This window comes from Cetorhinus maximus, chromosome 10 (genome assembly GCF_964194155.1).
Source record: "Cetorhinus maximus chromosome 10, sCetMax3.hap1.1, whole genome shotgun sequence".
Classification (NCBI taxonomy): domain Eukaryota; kingdom Metazoa; phylum Chordata; class Chondrichthyes; order Lamniformes; family Cetorhinidae; genus Cetorhinus; species Cetorhinus maximus.
The window spans coordinates 125,694,618-125,718,526 of record NC_135888.1 but is presented as its reverse complement, the minus strand read 5'-3'; the positions used below and the strand labels follow the sequence as shown (position 1 = coordinate 125,718,526).

Below are 23,909 nucleotides of genomic sequence, written 5' to 3'. Positions count from 1 at the left end.
TATTGCCGAATAAATTTTTTGTTTCTCCAAAACTTGCAGTACCAGCGTTGTCTGGTAGAGGCTCCCACCATGCTCTCCAGCACTTGCAGTAGCGATGCTGCCGGGCTGGGCGGCGCTGTCTCCTGCCTCTCGCTTCCCTCAATTTCGGGCACTCACATCCGGTGCGGCTGCGACGTGACCCATTTGGCGATCGGACCGCAAAATCCAGGGGAAAAAAAATCCAGCGGTAGCTCCGCCGGCCCCGCTTCCCCCTTTCCCCCCTCTTTCTCCTCCCGGTATCCGCAGCAGCTAGACTCGCTCGCTCCCTGCGCCATGGCGGACAGCAGCAACCGGTATCAGGCGGTGAGTGGCCGCGCACTCGGCTCCCCGGGGAGGGTGGGTCTGGGCAACCCCGGGCAGGTGAACAGGCGGCTCGGCTGGCGATAGCCAGGAAACGCCGAGGCTTGGTGTTGTCCTTTAGGCCTCACCCCATTAAAAATGGACAGGGAGGAAAAGGCGCAAGTGTTTGTCTCGCTCCTGACTGACGGCAGGTTTGCGAGATGTGGCACCGGATTTAATATCCCGCTACCCTAATATCCCGTTATCGGTATAAAATAATAGGTATCAAACCAACACCATTTCGTCTTTTTAAAATAAGATGTGTTGCATGCAAAAGGAACGGGTTTGTGAATCGTATTGGAATTGCCTTCTGTGTTGAGCAACGCAGTGTTTGCGGAGACTGACCGTCTTCATCATTGGGAGTGACGGCCGCAACATCTTGTTTTAAAATGACACCTGGATTGGATCCTTGTCACTCTCTTGAAACGTAACCTCCAATCTTGAAGTGGGGTTTCAATCCCTCTCGGTCTTGGGTGAAATTCTGAGAGCCCCCACTTCATTCTGTTGACAACCTTGGGTCAAAGGATTGCGGAAGCTGTCAACATGATGGCAGTGTTGAGTGTGGCAGTGGGAAACAGCGTGACGGGAATTGCAAACTCCTTCCAACACACCAACTGTTGTGTTCTTGGGAGCGACCTATTTGAAATTAGGTTACAAATTGGCACTCCTCAGTCGCAAATCTACCTTAACTTTTCCTGCTAATGTTGAAGGTCTATTTAATGCCCTCTGTCCCCTAACAGAGGTTAATTAAAGACACGAGAAAAGGGGAATCCATTTTTTTAAAAAATGATACACTGATCTCTAGATTGGGGGTGGGGTGGGGTGGGGTGGGTGGGGAGGTGGTTCCCAAATAACACTTATTGACATTGTTTCTGATTTTAAAAAAGAAAAAACTCAAGTTGTGCCTGAGATGCAATATTGGATAACTATTTACTAGTGCCATAAATATTCAGCAGTACCATAAATACTTTACAGCTGATCAGATTGCCTATTGAGTGCGAGGATCAAACTTGAATTAGTGGCTGCTGCTCCTACTGAAAACTTATATTGAGGGAAAGCATCGGGGTGTTGAGTAATGTAAGGGCGGTTATGTAACAATATTAGTTTGTGACAGTAACGGGTGGATACCAGAGACCACATTCAAATGAAAACAATCCTGAACCCAGTTGTATCTGTAAATATGCTCTTCGGCCTAATAACACATTTGGTGACTGTACTTAAATGTTTTATAGAAATACCTTGGGATGTTTTACCACATTAATGGTGCTATGTAAATTCAAGTTGGCTGTGTACAACCAAAAATTGTCCTGAAACCATACATAAATGTTTTTTATTGATATCTATTAATTCCCTCACCTACCATATACTTAGCTGTATTAGCATGTCTCCGTTCCTGCTGTAGAATTTCCATTTCTAAAAAAAAAACTTCTGTATGCATTTTTAGAAAACAGTGCACATTAATTAAGCAGGTGATGAAGTGAAATAAGATGTATAAAATATCTGAATTCCATCTTAGGCAGTTGTTGTAACTTGTAAATCTTAGTAGGCATGTTATTTTGGGGTTGAATAGAAAACAATATGATTTATTTTGGCTCCAGACATATAATTACTTGTGGACAAAATGCCTCAGCTGTGGAACTTGGCAAAATGGGACAACTCTGTCCTCTTTTAAAACATTTACATTTAAAATCTTTAGTTTACTATTGACAGTGTTTACTCGGGCAGCCTAATAATCTTCGGGAAGAATTCATTTCTGAGCACCATTCAAGGGGTTTTAGAACAATAGACATTTAGGACAGTCAGCTTTTATATAGAAACACAATTTATGTTTCCAAGAGAGATATGGTAGGGAAAGAGTAGTCATATGATTCATTTAAGTGCTGCTGACTCTGCATCTTTGGTGCAAACTTGTGACTGGTTGTGTTCCTCTGAAACTGCTGCTGTTAAAGGCAAAAGTGACTTGGGCAGGTTTCAGAGCAAAGAAGAAACCTGCTTCCTTTGTCAAAAGCCTGCTGGTAATATGCAAATTGTTGTGGTGGGGAAACTCCTGTATATTATTAAATACGGTGAAATAAGTTGCATAGGTTTTGGATTTTTGCCTTTCCTTAATATCGATTAATCCTACTTTTGTTCCTATGTACTATACTTCAGAAAGGTAGATATGTGCCTCTACCCTTGAGCTAATTACTTCCCAGAATCATTACTCCATTAGGGATTGGCCCTCTGCCTATATTGATAGGTAACCAACTTTCAAATTTATTGTTATATATGCAAGAATGTTCTAAGGTATTTAGCCTTCCCTTTGAGGAGAGATCCATATTTCCACTTGCTGATTGTCCATGGTGTTTAAAAAAAATACATCTTTACATTTTGTTATGTAATTTGGTAGACCATCATTGTGTTTCTTTCAGCTGTAGTGATTGCCATCATGAGAAAGATTATGTTCTCATTTCACGTCAACTGAGAATTGTTTTGGAATGCATGCCATTGCTTTGAAAGGTGATTCCATCTTTGAAAGAGGAATTTCATCCCCTCTGCTGAATCCAACATCTTATTTATTCCACTCTTTGGAAGTCTTTCTCTAGATTCCTCAGCCTTTCCTCCTTTAAGACAATTCTTAAAACTCATCTCCGTGAACAGGGTCTTAGTGATCTCTCCTAACCATCTGTCACTTGGTGTCCATTTTTTCTTTGCCCGTCTTGTGGTGCACAGATGTTTAATTGGTATTAAAGATGTCAAATAAATGCAAATTATTTTGGGTAGTGCTTCCAGGGTAGTGTTAGGTAGAGAATCCAATATATTGACCCAGCAATAATGGTTCTATGGCTTGTTGAGTGAGAAGAATTCCCAAATGTCCTTGCTGATAAGCCAGTTTGGCTGGTGAATCAGCAAAAGCACCTTTTGTTATTGTGGAGCTGCTGACTTGGATTTGGGCTGTTAAGTTTGCCATGGTGATGGTTGGTTGCAACCTCCCATCACCAAGCAATTTGTCTTGGGACTAACTTGATCTGAGCAAACCCTGTGCACCTCACTGCTGCCCACCACCACCCCCCCACTCCACCCAGATGAAGGTAGGTACTAATTGTTACCAAATAAGACAACATTAGACACACAATCTCTTGTTATTTGTTAGTGATTTGAGATGGTTCAGCAAAAATAGTTTGAGGACTCCAGGGCATTCCACTGTCACATTGTAAAGAAATTGGAAGGTGTAAATTTAATGCATGTGTGAGCAAAATCACCTCCATGATCTTTTTTTGCACGCAATCTCCTGGTTGAGAACAGATGGCATTATAATAAAGGGTAGTTTATAGAAGCAGACTGTAATTTGAACAGATAGTATGGTTGTATAGGTTAATATTTAGGTTCGGATCCTTTCATTATTTACTCAAGTGTGTTGTAAATAGAATACTGATAAGCTGTAGGATACAATTTATATTAATTGGTAGTGCTGACCATGACATGCATGGGTTGGGGCAACTTGATGATGCTATGTCATCTGTACACCCTTATATTTTACAATATGATGTTATATATCCAGTAAGCCACAGTTAATTGCCCCGCATGAAGCTGCTTGTGCAAGTTGTCAATCAAGTCATCAGAGGGAGGCGCTTGCCCCGAGGGGCAGTATTTCTTTGGTTGTGTGGTTGGTCAAATTTGCGTCATGGCAACTATAGTCTCCTGGAGCTTGCCTGACTTTTCCTGGAATTGGCCGTGGCTTATTTTATGTGCTTTTGCCTCTTGGAGAATTTAATATTGCTGGCAGCTTATTACCCAAAAGCAGAACAACGTTTTCACTATAGTTACAAGTACAGTTCTGCAAGTGCAGCTTTATTTACAGTAGTTGTATCTGCCCATTCTAGTTTTCTTAACATTTTCCCATACACGTGTAAGGAAGGATTTGCATAATATTACGGACAGTGCAGATAAGGTAACATTACAGCAAAATGTTTTCAGATTCGGTCAATCTTCTGTATGAGTTACTGTATTTTTGGACTGACCTTATTATTTTTATAATCCTCGAGTTAATTGCTGTGTATTAAATGGGTGTTCAGAATGGAGTCTCTGATATTATTGCATGTGGACATTTCTCTTCATGATAAAACTACTGATAAAACTTGCTCAAAAATTTTTACTGTCACTTTTCACATGAGCATACAAGGAACAATTTTCAGTTGTCCGATCATCTCTCACCCTCTTGTGTACCGAATGACCTTTAAAATATCACTTACTGTACAGTTATGTCCCAATGAATAATCTGGCTATAGGTATGCTGTGTAAATGTATTGTAACAAGGAATAGGATATGAACAATATAGTTTGAATATTCATTAATCTTTTCATAATAATCTTTTCATAGATATTATCTTAACACTAAAAAAAGGGTAGGATGTACTTCCTGGATTTGTTTCACACCAGCTGCTACCACTAAAATAAAACACCCACTGGAGTGGTACTGAATGCCCTTATTTTAACTCACCATTGTGCTGGGATCTCTCAATCATTTAGTTGACATATTTTTTAAGCAACATTGGATTGTTCCAAATAATTTAATGTGGGTCTGTCTAGGAAATTGCAAGATGATTACATCTGGCACCCTGGACAATTTTGGGGGCCTCCAGAATTGGCACAAGTTTACTTCTTAAACAAATTAGTTTACTTTATCAATGAAAGGCAAAAATGTACATTTTTGTTATGTGTGTATAAAATTTAAGTCGAATGAATCTGATTTTAATGTTTGTGGCAGAATTTATCCTTTCCAGAAAACTGAGACAAGACTGAGCAATCTGCTTGATTAACTTCCTTGCTACTGGTCTTAATTCACCACTGGCTGCAGTATGTATTATCTGCAGGAAGCACTGTAGCTGCAGTATGTATTATCTGCAGGGTCCACTGCACAGTTTAATCAGCCCTCAAAGTCCCATGATCTCTACCACCAAGAAGAATGAAGAAAGAACTTCATGGGAGCACCATCACCTCCAATTTTCATTCCAAATTGCACATCATCCTGACATGGATATATATTGCTATTTCTTCACTGTTGCTGGGTCAAAGTTTTTGAATGTCTATCTCACATTGTGTGGAAGCAATCATCACCGTAGGGACTGTACTGTTTCAAGAAGATTTGAAACTGTTAGCTCAGGGTAACTAGGGATTGTCAATAAGTGCAACCTTGCCAGCATTGCCCACATCCTGAGAACCAATAAGTAAAAATGTTTTAAAATATCTTGCATTCGAGCTCCCAAAATAAGATTCCGCTGAATTTGTTAGTAGCCAAGAAATGGCCGGTTAATGTCTCTCTGCCCCCTGCCTTTCCCCATCTTTAGTAAAGCTGATAATTACAATCATGTACAGTCTCTGGTACCTTGTCTAAGTGGCCACTTTTGCAGTGTAAGCTTAGATTGTGACTTCCACCAACTATTTGTCTGATGTGCAGGATGTCATAGCAGTCTGAAATCAGATGAGATTTGTAATTGTATTTTCTTCTTTCCATAGCTTGGGGATCTTAACCTTCCACATATCTGTCTTGGATGAGACCAAATTTCTATTGTTTTCTTGTCAAAAATGACATTTAAGGAACATTTCCAAGAATAGTTCCTGTCTGAACAGACTTCCAAAATTCCTTGCTTAAAAATATGGCACAAATAGTACCTGCCTTTGTCAGACCAATTTTGTCGAAAATTTTAGACAGGTGGACTACAAGATCCATGCAAAGAAGAAAATAGGAACATCATTTAAAGAATTATGCTTAATTTATATTAAAAAATCATCAGGTGGCTTAATAGTTCAGTAAGTAGTTGAGCTATACAGACCTGGGAGACACCAGGTTTAATCCTAGCAGTTGGAACAGAACCAGAATTGGCCTCAGCACCCTTGGTTGGGAGAGGAGAAAAATGAGCCATGGCTTCCATTCCCGATCGCTATCTCGACACTTGTTCTGGCATGAGGAGAGACAACTCGACTGTGATCTCTTTCTCCCTCCCCACTCTCCATGAAGCTTCACATGAATGACAGAACACCAATAGCCTCAGTGGAGCTGAAACCCAGCAATGAATCAATGCCTTCAGGCATGGAAACAATAAGAAAAATATTTTTCCTGTATATAAGTAGAATATCTGCACTGATTGACAGTCTGATATTGCATTTCCTTTTGGGGATATGAGGGGGCAAATTTATTTTTGGCTTGGTACAAGTAAACTGATAGGCTGAACAGCCTTCTGTACATTAAGATTACATGATTGTGGATGATTAGGGAGGCGAGAAAGAGATGATTCTGTGAAAAAGCATTGCATTGGAGGTAGGAGAGAGTCATGAAAACAGACTTCGGTGATGGAGCATTTTTGGGTTGTTTCCTGAAGTTTGCTTTTAAATTAATATTTCAGATTTCACACATCTGCTTTGATAACTGAGTTTTAATTTGTCTGGTCTTTTGTTGATACAGTTGCAGAATGAAGAAGAGCCATTGGAGGTGTCAGAATCTGGGGCTGAGGCTGCTCCTCCACCATATAGCAGCATTGCAATAGAGAGTGCAGGTATGTAGAATTGTGCAGTAACGAGAAGGAAAGTATTACTTCACAAAGGTACTTTCGCACATTCTCTGGCTGTTTTACAGATGGGCATATGTCGTGGCTCACCAGCTTTTCCCCGAGATCATGATTGATGAGGAGAAACGAGGTTAACTTGTATTTTGGAAAATATTTCATCAAAGTAAATTGGCAATAACCTTTTGTTGAATTTTTTAAACTTACTTCTATCTTACCTTTGCATTTAACCCAGCAGTCACTTGAATGTTTTTCTTTAAGGTCCACAAATTCCCACTAAATTGCTGTCCACCCAACATGCTTCCAAGTTAGCCAACATTGTAAATGGCTCTCCTCAGATACTGACCCACTGCCTTTCAAAATTACCATCACCATCCTCCCCAAAAAAACTCAACCTTGATGCCTCTTTGCAAATTACCACACCAAACATGTCTGTCTCAAACTCCAAATACGACATCCCCTGTGAATTGACCATTGTGCACTATCCCTCTGGTTGACTATTCTGTAACCTTTGACACAGTTGACCACAACCTATCTCCTCTAACAGCTCTCCTCGATTGTCAACTCTGTGCAACTGCTTTCACATGGTTCCAAACCTGCCTATCCAATCATAACCAGGGCTTCTGCAGCAATGATTTCTCTTAATCTGGTTCATTTTTGGTGTACTCTTGGCTTCCTGTGTTGATGTGCCTCATTTTGCTATTTTTTTCACAAGCTTGTAGTTATTTGCAGAGAGAATACTCTATACTCTACTCGCATTTCACAGTCAGTTTTCATGCTGTTTCATCACTACTTTTCCAGCAAAAAAAAACTAGATAGTTGAACAATGAAACTGGATAGGAAATCTGCTTGCAGTAATAAAGAAGGAAAAGGTTTTGATAAATCAGGGTAAGTAAATTTTATGGAAAAAGTTAATGGAGAAGGAATTATATTCTTGTCTGGAATTGGCTTCCTTTCAGTGACAAGATACCTTAATTTTAGCCTTTGCAGCTGCTCTGCTTTGGTTCAATTATGTCAGGATTTTGAACCTTTTTAATTTCCACCTTGAGGGCAAGGATAATCCCAAACTGAAGGTTTTTTTTCCCATGTCCAATCACTTCCAGGTCTATGGTCATCCTTTGTAGTCTCTCCTTCCCTGACTTGCATTCATTTCCATTTGTCTATTTGTGAAACAACTTTTTTATGCTCATAGACTATGTAAATGCAAGCTTTTTTGCAAATCCCTGACTTCATGTGAAATACACAACAATTGAGTGCTTTTCAAATTGAGGAGAAATGAATACAAACCCACATGCTGTGACTGAATCCTGTAGATCTTTGGGGAGACAGGGTGGAAGTTCCCCATGGGCACATTAGATGGGTGAGTTCTTGTGTAACCTGTATAAAATTGTATGTTTTTTTTATTACTTTCAAGCTCAAAATTGAGATCAAAGCTTTTTCTACAGCCCTGAATGGCACCTTATCACCCTTGCCCAAAAATGGAGTAATGTGGCTACTTGTAATAGGTGGTCAGCATTGTGAATTCCTTGCATAAGCTGGATATTGGACTCTAACCTACCCCCAGTTTTTTGTTTTAAATTGATCACTTTGCACTGTTTATGTTTGATTTTTCAGAGGTGAAACTGCTGAATTAGATTAGCATGTGTTGCCATGAACTGTGTTGTAGTTTGATTTTTTCAAAACCACATCTGTCAACAAAAGTTTTAAACATAATCATAGTGGATAGGATTATTACCGTTTTAAGTAATGAAAGGCCTTTGCTTCAGATTCCTCACTTGCCTCATAGGTTTAAAAAAAAAACAAATTGTCACCCCAACATGATCCCTCTGCAATAAAAGCAAAATATTGCAGTTGTTATAAATCTGAAGTAAAAACAAAGTGCTGGAAAAACTCAGCAGGCCTGGCAGCATCTGGAGAAAGAAACAGAGTTAACATTTCAAGTCGAATATGACTTTTCTTTGTTCTGAAGTAGAGTCATATTTGACTTGAAACATTAACTCTGTTGATCTCTCTGCATCCTGAGTCATATGTGATGGGGAAGATAAGGAGAAAGAAAAAGTTGTTCATAGGATTTTTCTAAAGTTGCTGTGACGTGGATCACTAGGAATTGTGGAAGGACGATTGGATCACTGAACTCTCTGTTATTGTGGAAAGGTACCAGGCCTCCACTTCTAATCTTCTCTCAGCTTTGACAAGAATTGGGGAATGGTGGATCAGTCATGCAATCCCTCATAAAACTCAAAGCATATATGACAGTCAACATTTCATGCGTTTGTAGCATTGATTGAAGCAGTTAACTAATGAGTAAACGCTTGTTTCGCCCAAAATGCTTGTAGATCTTAATATAGCAACTATGTATTTAAGTATAATGAAAATGGAAAATGAGTAGTGCTTTTTGGGTGATTTAAATGTGGCTGTCATAAGTGAGGGGGATTCAATGTTTTAAGTACGTTTTGTATTCATGAAAATTAACAATGTTATCAGTGTTGAAGAATAGAACACTTGTTCTCTTGGCATTTTAGCAACAAAGATTTCTGACTTCACAGAATCACAAAATTGTTACAGCACAGAAGGAGGCCATTCGTTTCATCGCATCTGCACAGGCTCTGTCAGAGCAGTTTACCTATTGCTACTCCTCTGCCTTCTCCCCTGCATATTCTCCCTTTTCAGATAATAATCCAGTGCCCACTTGAATGCCTGGATTGAACCTGCCTCCACAAGCTCAAGCAGTGCATTCCAGATCTTAACCATTTGCTGCGTGAAAAAGTTTTTCCTCATGTCACAATTGCTTCTTTTGCCAATTAGCTTAAATCTGTGCCCTCTTGTTTTCAGACCTTCCATTGGTGGGAGCAGTTTTGTCTGCCCAGACACCTCATGATTTTGTATACCACTAGCCTTCTCTCAGCTGTTTTTCTCCAAGGAAAATGGTCTCAACTTTTCCAATGTATCCATGTAACTGAAATTTCTCATAGCTGGGCCCATTTTTGTGAACCTTTTCTGCGCTCTCCTTTTTTTATACTCTATGGCCCAATTAAGCCTAGAATGCTATATGCTTTAGGAACCGCGCCCTCAACCTATCTTGCCACCTTCAATGACTTATGCACATTTAACCCGGATCCTCTGCTCCTACATCCCTTTTAGAATTGAACCCTTTATATTGTGTCTCCACATTCTTCCTACCAAAACAAATCACTTCACACTTCTCTGCATTAAATTTCATCTTCCCATTTGTCCCACTTGTCCACCCATTCCACCAATCTGTCTATGTCCTTTTGAAGTTCTACACTATCCTCCTCTCAGTTTAGAATGCTTCCAAGTTTCATATCATCTGCAAATTTTGAAATTGTGCCCTGTACACCAAGGTCTAAGTCTATATATGAGGAAGAACAAGGGTCCTAACACCGATCCATGGGGAACTGCACTACAAACCTTCCTCCAGTCCGAAAAATATCCATTAACCACGACTGTCTGTTTCCTGTCACTCAGCCAATTTCATATCCATGTTGCCACATCTCTTTTATTGCATGAGTTATTGCCCACAAACCTGTTGTGCAGCACTTTATCAAATGCCTTTTGGAAGCCCATGTACACTACATTAACAGTATTACCCTCATCACCTTTTGCTGTTAATCAAAAAACCCCAAGTTTATGAAACACAATTTTCCATTAACAAATCCATGCCGGCTTTCCTTAATTAACTCTTATTTGCCTAAGTGGCTATCAATTTTGTCCCAAATTTCATTCCCACAATGCTCCCCATCGCCAAGGTTAAACTGACTGGCCCGTAGTTGCTGGGCTTAACTTTACACCCTCTTTTGAACAAGGGTGTAACATTTGCAATTGACGTGAAGTGAAAGTGACTGCCCTTGACATCAAGGCAGCATTTGCATCAGTATTGCATAAAAGAGCCCTAACAAAACTGGAATCAGTGGGAATTGGCAGTGGGAGGGAACCTCACTGCTGGTTGGAGTCATGCCGAGCACAAAGGAAGATAGCTGTGATTGTTGGAGGTCAATCATCTCAGTTCCAGGGTATCAATGCAACAGTCCCTCAGGGTAGTGTCCTCGGCCCAACCATATTCAGCTGCTTCATCAGTGACCGTCCTTCATAAGTCAGAAGTGGGAATGTTCACAGATGATTGCACAATATTCAGCACCATTTGTGACTGCACAGATACTGAAGCAATCCATGTCCAAATGCAACAAGACCTGGACAATACCCAGGCTTAGGCTGACAAATGGCAAGTAACATTCGTGCCACACAAGTGCCAACCAATGACCATCTCCAACAAGAGAGAACCTAATCACCCCATGACATTCAATGGCATTACTATCACTGAATCCCCCACTATAAACATCCAGGGGGTTACCATTGACCAGAAACTGAACTGGACTAGCCATATGAATACTGTGTCTACAAGAGCAGATCAGAGGCTAGGAATCCTGCGGCAAGTAACTCGCCTTCTGACTCCCCAAAGTCTGTCCACCATCTACAAGGCACAAGTCAGGAGTGTGATGGAATACTCTCCACTTGCCTGGATGAGTGCAGCTCCAACAAAACTCAAGAAACTCAACACCATCCAGGACAAAGCAGCCAGCTTGAATGGCACCCCAACCAAAAACATTCACTCCCTCCACCACCGATGCACAGCAGTGCATATGGAAGGTAATTTAACCTTCAGTAACTCACCAAGACTCTCCAGACAGCACCTTCCAAATTCACATCCATTACCATCTAGAAGGACAAGGGCAGCAGACACATGGGAACACCACAACCTGGAAGTTCCCCTCCAAACATGCACTGTCCTGACTTAGAAATAGATCGCCGTTCCTTCACTGTCGCTGGGTCAAAATCCTGGATCTTCCTCCCTAACAGCACTGCGGGTGTATCTATGCCACATGGGCTGAAGCGGTTCAAGAAGGCTGCTCAGCATCACCTCAGGGGCAATTAGGGATGGGCAATAAATGCTGACCTAGCCAGTGACGCCCACATCCCATGATTGAATATATTTTTAAAATTCTTCAGTCCTTTAGCACCACCCCTGAGTCTAAGGAAGATTGGAAAATTATGGCCAGTGCCTTCGCACCCTTGTTTGCTTCGCAGTACAGACTGCCTATCCAATACCTCCTTGGGTATGGAAGGATCCAGAAACTTGGCAAAGCTCCCTGTCTTCCATTCTAACCTTTCTCACCTAGTTCCTCCTGTTGCCACTACTTCAAGTCATCTTAGACAACTTGGTAATTAGGAATCTCTGTGAAGTAGAAATTGTTATGTAACTAGATGTGAGAAATAACATCCAGGTGCATGGCTGTATTATGCCTTTCTATTACTTGAGTAGGCTCTGTGTATACTTGTTGTTCAAAGGGGGTTTTGAGATTTAACATTGAAATTTGTATTGTTTTAAATTACCTTCCATATGCATTGGTTGCATGAAGGTTACAGCAGTCCTGTTGCAGAATTGTGTGATATTCTGTAACTGCACATGATAATGTCAGTAATTTAACTCAATGTAATGGTATCTTCCTGGGAGCCATTGTATAAACAAGATTTATTAAAATTGAATTGTCATTGAAAATATTTGCCTATTACATATATCAGCAGTTTGAGGCGCCAATGCAAGTGTTTAAATATTTGGCTGTCTTTCCCATCTGTAGGTTTCTTTTTATTCTAATTGCTACATAAAAATAAGCTTCAGACAGCATTTTCCCAATAAATATTATGAGGTTAATGGTGCTGGTAAGAGGTTGTGGTATTTAAACAACAGCAACATTTCAAATGGGTTTGAGGCCAAATAAGCACTCTGCTGCGCAATGGTTTGATGTTTGGTAGAAAATTAGTTACAGAATGACTTTGCTGCCCTCTGAGTTACTAATTGAGGCATTTTATAATCTTTTAGCCCATCAAAGTAAAACAATTTTGCATTTTTACTTAACAATTCAGTCCCTATAGAGAAAATAGTTCCATGGGACTATTATTAAACATGAATTTAAAACTGCTTCTGTAGACCATGGCGTAGTGGTAACATCACTGGACTAGTAATTCAGAGACACAGGCTAATACTCTGGGGACATGGGTTCAGATCCCACCACGGTACCTCGTGGAATTTGAATTCAGTTGCCAAATCTGGAATATAAAGCTAGTCTCAGTAATGGTAACCATAAAACTATCATCGATTGTCGTAAAAACCCATCTGGCTCACTAATGTCCTTTAGAGAAGGAAATCTGCCTTTCTCACCTGCTTTGGCCTACATGTGACTCCAGACCCATAGCAATGTGGTTGACTCTTAAACACCCTCTGAAATGACCTGGCAAGGTCAATTTGATGGTAGTTAGGGATGGGCAACAAATGCTGGCCTTGCCAGCATTACCCACATCCCATGAAAGAATAAAGAAAAATTGTTTTTTGACTACCCTGCACTGAACCAAGTTTGGTAACTATTTTTATTAACTTATGTAGCGACAGTTTCCTGTGCCAAAAATAATTTGAAATGTTGTAAATTAAAGATGTGATATATGTGTAAAGGATTTAGGGTCTTGTTGTATATTCAAGACCATTAACAAATGATTGCTGAACTGATATATTGCAAGTGATGCAGTCAGTTTTCTAAATATACTCTCCTTTCATAGAGAAGCCTTAGTTCCTTTTTCCTCCGAACTCCCTCTCTGCACGGCCCCCCCGACCCGGCCAAAGAGTTATGGTTTATACTGTAGAATAGCTTGTGTGGTCAAATAATTATTTAAGATCATACCACATTTATAGTTAATGCAAAGAAATGTCTAATATTTGGTAGTTTAAAGAAATTTTAAGCTTTTGAAATGGGAAGCTTCACTTTTGAAATCCTATTCCTCTTCTCTCCTGAAGTCAGTGACTTGTGCTGGGATTCAATTCCATGTGTAACTGCAGCTCTCCAATACTTCACTCAAATGGCTATTTGCCCTGAGTCGAGACAGTGAATGTCAACAGTCTATTCAAACGGTTATGGCTATGCAGGCAGGCCTAAACCTGTGCTCAACAAACGTCTACACATATGCACTTTGCAAAACCACTTCTAGGTAGTGTGATCCCCTCTAATTTTCCTTTCTACTTAATTGCCAAGCATGGTTTTTTTGTGCTCATAATGCCCGGATGTGACCATGAATTCAACTCAGGCCAATAATTATTTAGTTTGAATAGTTTTGTATTACGCTGGGTGCTGCATTTACCCACTGAACTACTCGGAAACCTGTAAAAGTGTTAAATTTTTGTAACACATGAACGGAAGGAACAGTAGCTTGTTTTGACATGTCCCATGTGCATCTATTAGACCTAGGAACTGTAGCTCTGGTGAAATTGAGACACGGCTCACTATAAATTAAGTGGCTATAGTGACAGTTAAGGGATATGACAGTATAGTGGTTATGTAACTGGACTAGTAATTCACAGGCCTGGAATAATAATCCAAGAATGAGAGTTCAAACTCCAGCATGGCAATTTTGAATATTTGATTTCAGTTTTAAAATAAATCTGTCAATAAAAGACTATCAATAAAGGTGACAATGATGCTGGTGGATTGTTGTAAACAACCAACTGGTTTGCTAATGCTCTTCAGGGGACGAAACCTGATGTCCTTATCTGGTCTGGCTTATATGTGATTCCAGTCCTGTACCAATAAGGCTGATTCTTAAGTGCCCTTTGAAGCGGACAAGCAAGATAGTCAGTTGTATCAAACTGCTACAAAGAAGACCTGGCATCACCACCTCAGGGTTGCTAGAGATGGGCCATAAAGTCAGGTCTTGCCAGCTACACTCACATCCAGACAATTAATGAACAAATATCAGTGGAAATAGGCTTAGTCAAAGCTTAGAATGAACATTGGAGCTGGTACTAACTTGAACTTTTGAAGGTGCCACCCTGGAGTTGTGATCACCTGCCCTAATGCATAACATTGCCCAAAAGCAGTGTAATTTTCCATAGTGATGGCAAAATCTCTGGTTACCAACAGAAAGTAACTGTTAAAGCCAGTATGCTGCATCGAAGAGGGAGAGAAGTTATTCTTGTAATTTTGCCTTGGTGAGAATGAAGAGAACTCTGATGGAGAGGCTGGTTTGGCTTCAGCTTGACAGGAAAATATCATAGAATGGTTACAACATGAAGGAGGCCATTCAGCCTGTTGTGCCTGTGCTGGCTTTCTGAAGGAGCTACTCAGCTAGTCCCACTCCCCTGCCTTTTCCCTGTAGATATGCAGTTTTTTTCGCTTTTGATAATTATCCAATTCCCTTTTGAAAACCTCAATTGAATCTCTGCTACACTCCCAGGGAGTGCATTCCATATCCTAACCATTTGCTAGGTAAAAAAGATTTTCTTGTCGCCATTCCTCCTTTGGGCAATCACCTTAAATCTGTGTCCTCTGGTTCTCGATCCTCTCAGCAATGGGAACAGTTTCTCTCTATCTACTCTCCAGACCCTATCTCCTCTCATTCTTTTCTAAAGAGAGCAACCCAGTTTTACCAATTTGGAATGATTCTTGTAAATCTTTTCTGCACCCTCTCCAGTGTCTTCACGTTTTTCCTAAATTGTGATGCTTGGAATTGGATACACTACTCCAGTTGAGGCCAAACCAGTGTTCTTAAAGGTTCACCTTTTTGTACCCTATCCCTCTGTTTATAATACCGAGGATCTAGTATGCCTAATTAACTGCTTTCTCAACCTGTCCTGCCACCTTCAACAATTTGGGCACATATACCCCCCCCCAAGGTCCCTCTGCTTTGCATCCCTTTTAGAATTGTATCCTTTATATTGCCCCTCTACATTTCTTCCTACCAAAAGGAATCACTTCATTTCTCTGCATTAAATTTCATCTGCCACTTGTCATCTGTCAAGCCTGTCTATGACAACTTAAATCTATCGTTATACTCCTCTTAGTTCATAGAGCTCACAATATTTCCAAGTTTTGTGTCATCTGCAAATTTTGAAGTTGTGCCCTGTACACCTAAGTCTAGGTCATTAATGTAGATCATGAAAAGCAGCAATCCTAATACTGACCCTAGAGAATCCCATCACCTTCTAGCCCAAAAAATAACCATTCACCACTACTGTTTGCTGTCACTCAGCCAACTTTGAATATACATGCAGCTACTGTCCCATTTATTCCATTTGCAGCATTATACTAAGCAAGGAAAGAACGACATTAGTTCCTGAATGTAAAACAGTGGGGAAATGGGAATTATTTAAAGGCAATGTAAAATGGGGACTTGTGAGTGCATATAGTGATCAGTCTCGAATTTTATATCTTTGCTTACAATGGAGTTAATACAAATTAAAATAGTGTGCACCGTACATGGAAATGAAACTTAATTGCTAGTAGGGATAGGATTTTAAAGAGTGGCTTTTGCAACTTGTTTGGCCATTGAAATGAATTTGTTTGATAAATGGAGAGAAGCAACACTGATTTTATTTCTATGCAATGCATATGACAGAAAAATATTTAATGGCTGATGAATAATTCAGAATGCTTCATTGTGCTTTTGAGTAGTTGCTCAAAGGTTTTTATAGATGTTCTACGTTGTGATGTGACTGGGGAGGAAAAATAACAGTTACACAGCACAAATGTTACATCGTGATTAAAAAGGGCTAAAAATGTAAATGCAAGAAATTTGAAATAAAATTTAGAAAATCTGAGATAGAGAAACTGGTAACTGCTGAGACCCTTCATCAGTTTAATATGGTCAGGATAGAGAAGTTCCTTTGAACCTCACCACAACAGCGAGGGAAGAACAGGTAGAATTCAAGAATCTTTGCTTTCCATTAATTGCCTTTTTGTTCACTGGTTCTTCAGCTTGCATTGGTATTAGGAAAGCCTGTTAAGTATAATGCAAATAAGATAAGTTCGCCTGTAAGAACACATCATGCAGAGTTTTTTTTTTCAAAAGCTTTTACACTGAGAGGTAGGGTGCTATTGTAAACTTTAGGAGCAAGTTTTAGCAAGGTTCATGGGCTGAATTCCCTTGACAGCATTCTGTAATTTCGTGCCAATTAAAGTGTGCACATTTAATGGTATTTTAAAAACGTATTTCAGGTGCGTAGTTAGGGAGCAGCACAGATACATCAAGCAGCAGGTATCTGGACTTTGTGTACCTTAGTGCACGAAAAGACAGAATTACCCCTGTGGGAGGTAAAGTTACAATATTATAGCCCTGATTCTCAAAATATGAGATTGTGGCAGAAAATAGGCAAGTATTAGTAATTTGAGACATAACATATGGTAAGTGTAAAAGGCTTGGGAGGAACATTTGATTTTGAACCTTATCGGTACCAATGACTTGGTGGGGGAAGATGGAAGGGGATGGGGTCCTGCAGGCAGAATTTAGGGAGCTAGGAAAGATATGAGCAAGCTGGACCTCAGAGGTAGTAACCTCTGCATTACTCCTGGGGCCATGCATTAGTGAGTTTAGAAATAGGAGAACATGAATATGTGGCTGGAGAGATGAAGATGATGCAGGAGGGTATGCTAGAGATTCCCGGGGCTTTGGGGCCAGTCCTGAGAGTGTTGGGATACATACAAGCCGGATGGGATGCACCTGAACATAGCTGGGGCCAATGTCCTTGCGGGGCAGTTTCTTAGTTCTGTTGGAGAGTGTTAAAACTAACTTGGTGGGGGATGAAAACAAGGAGGTAACAGAGGGGGAAAAACAAGGTGCACAAAGATTTGTGAGAGACATATAGCACTAGAATAAAAATAGGCATTCAGTTGGATCAGAGTAAGAGGAAATGCTCTAAAGTAGTATTTTGTTGTAAGTATGGAATTTGGCAAATAAGGTTGGTAAGCTGCAAGAGTGGGTAACCATGTGGGAGGATGATGATGTGGCGATCCAATGGACCTGGCACACAAGGGCAGAACTGGGTACTAAACATTCCTGGATACAAGGTGTTCAGGAAAGATAGGGAAGCAAAGAGAGGAGGAGGGGTAGCTGTGATGATTAAGGATAATATTACAGTGCTGGCGAGAGAGGATATTCTGGAGGGGTCAAGGATAGAATCTATTTGGTTAGAGCTAAGAAATCATAGAGGTACCATTATATTACTGAGTATTCTATGGGCCTCCAATTAGTGGGAAAGATACAGAGGAACAAACTTGTTAGGAAATTAGAGAGGTGCAAAAACTAGAGAGGCGTTATAATGGGGGACTTCAATTATCCTCATATAGACTGTAACAGTGTAAAGGACAGAGAGTGGGGGGAAGAGTTTGTGTTCAGGAAAATTTTCTCTATCTGTATATTTCCAGTCAAACATAGAAGGTGGCATTATTTAATCTGTTTCTAGGAAATGAGGTGGAACAAGTGGATCAAGTGTCAGTTGGGTTACATTTAAGAGATAGTGATTAGGTTAGCTATGGATAAGAACCAAACACCAATCCTGAGTAAAAATAATTAATTGGGGGAAGATTATAAATTTATAAAAGGATGGTAACAGGAGGCGTAGGGTGGATTAGGGACCAAAAAGGGATTTATGCAAGGAGGCAGGGGTCATGGCTAAGGTACTTGAGAATACTTTGTGATTTTCTGTACCAAGGAGGATGATGCTACCCAAGTTATAATGAATTAATTTATAGTTGAGATGCTGGATGGGCTAAAAATTGATAAAGGGGGTATTAGCAAGTCTGGGTGTACTTAAAAGTTGATATGTCACCAGGACTGGATGACGGGAAGATGGTGGCATAGTGGTAATGTCACTCAACAGGTAATCCAGAGACCCAGACCAATGCTGTGGGGACATGGGTTCAAATCCCACCATGGCAGCTGGTGGAATTTAAATTCAGTTAATAAATCTGGAATTGAAAGCTAGTCTTAGTGATGGTGATCATGAAACTATTATCGATTGTTGTAAAAACCCGTCTGGTTCACTAATGTCCCTTATGGAAGGAAATGCAATCCTTACCCTTTTATAAGTTTATAATCTTCCCCCAATTAATTATGTTTACTCTGGATTGCTTTTTTGTTCTTATCCGTAACTAACCTAAACTTTCTGGCCTACATGTGACTCCAGATCCACAGCAATGTGGTTGACTTTTAACTACACCCTGAAAGCAAGGTAAGTTCAAGAGCAATTAGGGATGGGCAACAAATACTGGCCTTGCCAGCAGCACTCACATCCCATGAAAGGATAAAGGAAAAAAAAGCTGCATTTGGAGATTACTGAGGGAAGTGAGGCTGGAAATTGCCGAGGCACTGGTTTGCAACCCTCCTTAAATACAGGGACAGTGCGAGAGAAATGGAGACTTGTAAATGTTTCACTCCTGTTCGAAGGATAAGCACAGCAACCACAGGCCAGCGAAGTTAAGTCCAGTGGTGGGAAAGCTTTTAGAAATGCTGATCCAGGACCAAATTAACAGTCAATTGGACAAATGTGGATTACTTAAGGAAAGCCAGTTTGGTTTGCTATGGACAAATTGTTTAACTAACTTGATTAAGTTTTTGATGAAGTAACAGAGGGTTGATGAGGGTGATGCAGTTAATGCACACTGACTTCCAAAAGGCATTTGATAAAGTGCTACGTAACAGACTCGGCAAACTTGAAGCCTATGGAATGGACATGGCAGCATGGATACAAAAGTTGGCTGAGTAAAAAAGAAACAGTAGTAGTGAACAGTTGTTTTTCAGACTAGAAGAAGGAATATAGCTGAGTTCCCCATGGATGGGTATTAGTACCACTGCTTTTCGTGATCTACTTTAATGAGCTAGATTTGGGTGATTGGGAAATTTGCAATTTCAAATTTTCCAGATGAGACAAACCTCAGAAGCTTATGAGCTGCGATAGAGATAGTGGTAGACCTCAAGAGGAAATAGACAGGCTGGTGGATTGGGCAGACACATAGCAGATGAAATTTAATGCAGAGAAGTATGAAGTGATTCATTTTACGAACTTACGAATATGCCAAATATGAGGAGAAGTAGGCCATTCGACCCCTCGAGCCTGCTCGGTCATTCCATAAGATCATGACTGATCTGTTTGTGTTTCAAGTTCTACATTCCCATCTACCTCCGATAACCTTAGATTCTTGATAGGCAAGGGAATCTATCTACCTCTGCCTTAAAAATATTCAGTGACCCTGCTTTAGTTCCAAAGTCGCACAAACCTCTGAGTGAAAAAATGTCTCCTCATTTCTGTCTTAAATGAGCGACCCTCTATTTTAAAACAGTGCCCCCTAGTTCTGGACTTGCCCAAAAGAGGAAACATCCTTTCCATGTCCATCTTGTCAGGACCCCATTCAGGATTTATATACCTCAATCAAGCCACCCCTCACTCTAAACTCCAGTGGAAACAAGCCCAGACTGTCCAGCCTTTCCTCATCGGACAACCTGCTTATTCCAGGTATCAATCTAATAAATCTCCTCTGAACCACCTTCAACGCGGTTACGTCCTTCCTTAAGGAGACCAAAACTACACAGTATCCGAGATGTGGCCTCACCAATGCCCCGTATGACTGAAGCATAAACATCCTTCCTTTTATGTTCAGTTCATCTCATAATAAAGGATAGCATTCCATAAGCCTCCTTGATTACATGCTGTACCTGCATACTAACTTTTTGTGACTCATGCACGAGAACACCTAGATCCCTCTGCATCTCTGAATTCTGCAGCCATTCTGCATTTAAGTAACACTCTGCTTTTTTATTCTTCCTGCCAAAGTGAACAACTTCACATTCTCCCAAATTATACTCTGTCAGATTTTTGCACATTCACTCAACTTATCTATATATGTCTGCAAACTCCTTATGTCTTCTTCACAACATACTTTCTTACCTATCTTTATGTTGCCTGCAAATATAGCTACCATGCCTTCACTTCCCTGATCTAAGTCACTGATGTTAATTGTAAAACGCTGAGGCCCCTGTGGGACCCCACGAGTCACATCCTGCCAATCAGACAAAGACCCATTGATGCATACTCTGTTTTCTGCCAGCCAGCCAATCCTTTACCCAGGCTAATATGTTACTCCCTATGCCATGAGCTTTTATTTTCCGCAAGTTATTTTGATGTGGCGCCTTACCAAATGCCTTCTGGAAATCCAAGTACAGTATGTCTACAGGCTCCCCTTTATTCACAGCACGTTACTCCTTCAAAGAACTGTAATAAATTGGTTAAGCACGTTTTCCCTTTCACAAAACCATGCTGACTGTTCCTGATTACCTTGTATTTTTCTAAGTGCTCAGCTATAACTTCTTTAATGATCGACTCTTGACACCTTCCGCACGACAGGCATTAAGCTAACTAGCCTATAGGTTCCTGTTTTCAGCCTCCTTTCTTGAATAGAGGGGTTATATTCACTATTTCCTTATTTTGGTAGGAAGAACAAGGAGGCAATATAAAATAAAGAATAAAATTCTAAAAAGGGAGCAAAGCAGAGGAACCTGGGCATAGATGTGCACAAATCATTGAAGGTGGCAGGACATGTTGAGAAAGTAGTTAATGAAGTATACAGGATCCTAGGCTTTATAAATAGAGGCAGTTGACCCTGCAAAATGTCGTCCTCATTGTCACCTGAGGAGTTGAGCCAAACTTTTGGAGAGCTGTCCCACAGAGCAGTCAATCAACAGCTTAATTGGCTGAAAGATATGATTTGGTGAGTGTGACATTGACCCAAACTCATCCATCATTATTCAGGTGTGTAGGTCCTGTCCTACCGGCAAATAAGATCCATCAGAAGTGATGGTATAATGGGGTACAGTTTGGAGGGACTCTTCCTGGGAGCCCTGAACATTGACTGTGGACCCCAGGAAGTCTCATGGCATTAGGTCAGTCATGGGCAAGGAAACCTCCTGATTTCCCCCACCACCCTCCCTCAACTGAATAATCACTAACCCACCATGCTGAGCACCATGTGGAAGAAGCACCGAGAGCTGCAAGGGTACAGAGTACTCTGGGTGGAGCACTTCACTGTCCATTGCGAAGACTGGCTCAATAGCACCACTACTGACTGAGCTTGCTGAGTCTTGAAGGATATATCTCCCAGACAGGCCTGCGGCAGGTGGTGAGAGAACAGACGAGGAAAAACCTACTTGACCTTGTGCTCGCCAACCTACTTGTTGCAGATGCAACTGTCCATGACATAGGTAAGAGTGACCACTGCACAGTCATTCTGGAGAGTAAGTCCTGTCTTCACAATGAGGATACCACTCCCCCTCGTGTTTTGTGGCACTATCACTGTACTAAATGAGTGAGATTCAGAACAGATCTAACTGCTCAAAACTGGGCATCCATGATGTGTTGTGAGCAATTAACAGCAGCCCATAATTGTAATCAACCCACAATCTATAACCTCGTGGCTCAGCATTTCCCTTACTCTACCATTACCATCAAGCTGGGGAACCAACCCTGATTCAGTGGGTGTCGGATAGCATGCCAGGAACGCAGACATACCTAGAAAACATTTGCCAACCTGGTGAAGCTATATCACTGGATTGCATGCATACTAAAACAGCAGTAGAAGCATGTCATAGACAGGACTAAGCAACCCCACAACCAATGAATTAGATCAAAGTTCTGCAGTCCTGCTGTGAATGCTAATGAACAATTAAACAACTGACTGGAGATGGAGGCTCCACAAACATTCTCATTCTCAATGATGAGGAGCCCAGCACATCAGTGCAAAAGTCAATGCTGAAGCATTTGCAACCATCTTCAGCCAGAAGTGTTGTTTGGATGATCCATCTCAGCCTTCTCCTGAGGCCCCCAGCATCACAGATGCCAATCGTGGACTGAACTAAATTGTCTAACATGATGTAAAGAAATGGCTGAAGGCAGTGGATGAATTAAGGCTATGAATCCTGACAACATCCCAGCTCTTGTAATGACTTCTGCTCAAGATCTAGCCAAGCTGTTTTGGTACAGCTGAATTCTGGCATCTACTCAACAATGTCAAAAACTGCCCAGGTGTGTCCTGTCCACAAAAAGCAGGACAAAGGCAATCCTGCCAATTACCGCCCCATCAGTTTACTCTTAGTCATTAGCGAAGTGGTGGGAGGTGTCGTTGACAGTGCTGTTAAGTGGCACTTTCTTGATGCAGTTCAAGTAGTGAGGTGAGAGTGACTCACCTTAACAGCATGACAGCATTTGACTGAATGTGGCATTAAGGAGTCCTGGCAAAATTGAAGTTACTGGGACTTGAATGAAAAACTCTGCAGTGGTTGAGCAGACCAAGGACAAAGGAAGATGGTTGTAGTTTTTGGAGGCTAATCACCTCAGTCGAGGAGATCACTGAAATAGCCTAGCAAGACACTCAGTTGTATCAAACCGCTAAAAAGGAATGAAACCAGACGGACCACCCGGCATCTATCTGGGTACAGGAAATGACAACGGTAAACCCAGCCCTGCCATCTCTGCAAAGTCCTCCTTACTAAAATCTGGGGGCCTGTGCCAAAATTGGGAGAGCTGTCTCACGGGCAAGTCAAGCAACAGCCTGACATAGTCATACTCACAGAATCATGCCTTACAGATCATGTCCCAAACACCACCGCCACCCACTGGCAGGACAGACCCAGCAGAGATGATGGCATAGTGGTATACAGTCGGGAGGAAGTTGCCTTGGAAGTCCTCAACATCAACTCCAGACCCCATGAAGTTTCATAGCAACAGGCCAAACATTGGCAAGGAAACCTGTTGATTACCACGTACTTCCCGCCTCACCTCCTCCCCCCTCCACCCCAGCTGATGAATCAGTATTCCTCCATGTTCAGCACCACATAGGGGAAAGCACTGAGGGGTGGCAAGGGCGCAGAATATACTGTGGGTGGGGGACTTCAAAGCCCATCACCAAGGGTGGTCGGCAGCACCACCACAGACAGCTAGCCAGGTCCTAAAGGACATAGCTGCTAGATTGAGTCTGCGGCAGGTGGTGAGGGAACCAACAAGAGGGAAAAACATACTTGACCTCATCCTCACCCACCTGCCTTCTGCAGATGCATCTGTCCATGATAGTATCAGTAGGAGTGACCACTGCACAGCCCTTGTGGA

At 41.2% G+C, this 23,909-nt stretch overlaps 1 protein-coding gene across 1 annotated transcript in view; it reads left to right on the top strand.

Annotated features, from left to right (window-relative positions):
* The first annotated feature begins 152 nt into the window (after positions 1 to 152).
* Positions 153 to 23,909, top strand: part of ndfip1l (Nedd4 family interacting protein 1, like) — a 61,462-nt gene continuing 37,705 nt past the window's right edge. Inside the window, exons 1-2 of the mRNA XM_078551098.1 lie at positions 153 to 342; positions 6,820 to 6,910. Coding sequence (XP_078407224.1) covers positions 313 to 342; positions 6,820 to 6,910 — 121 coding nt within the window. The 5' untranslated portion in view covers positions 153 to 312. The remainder of the gene's footprint in view (positions 343 to 6,819; positions 6,911 to 23,909) is intronic.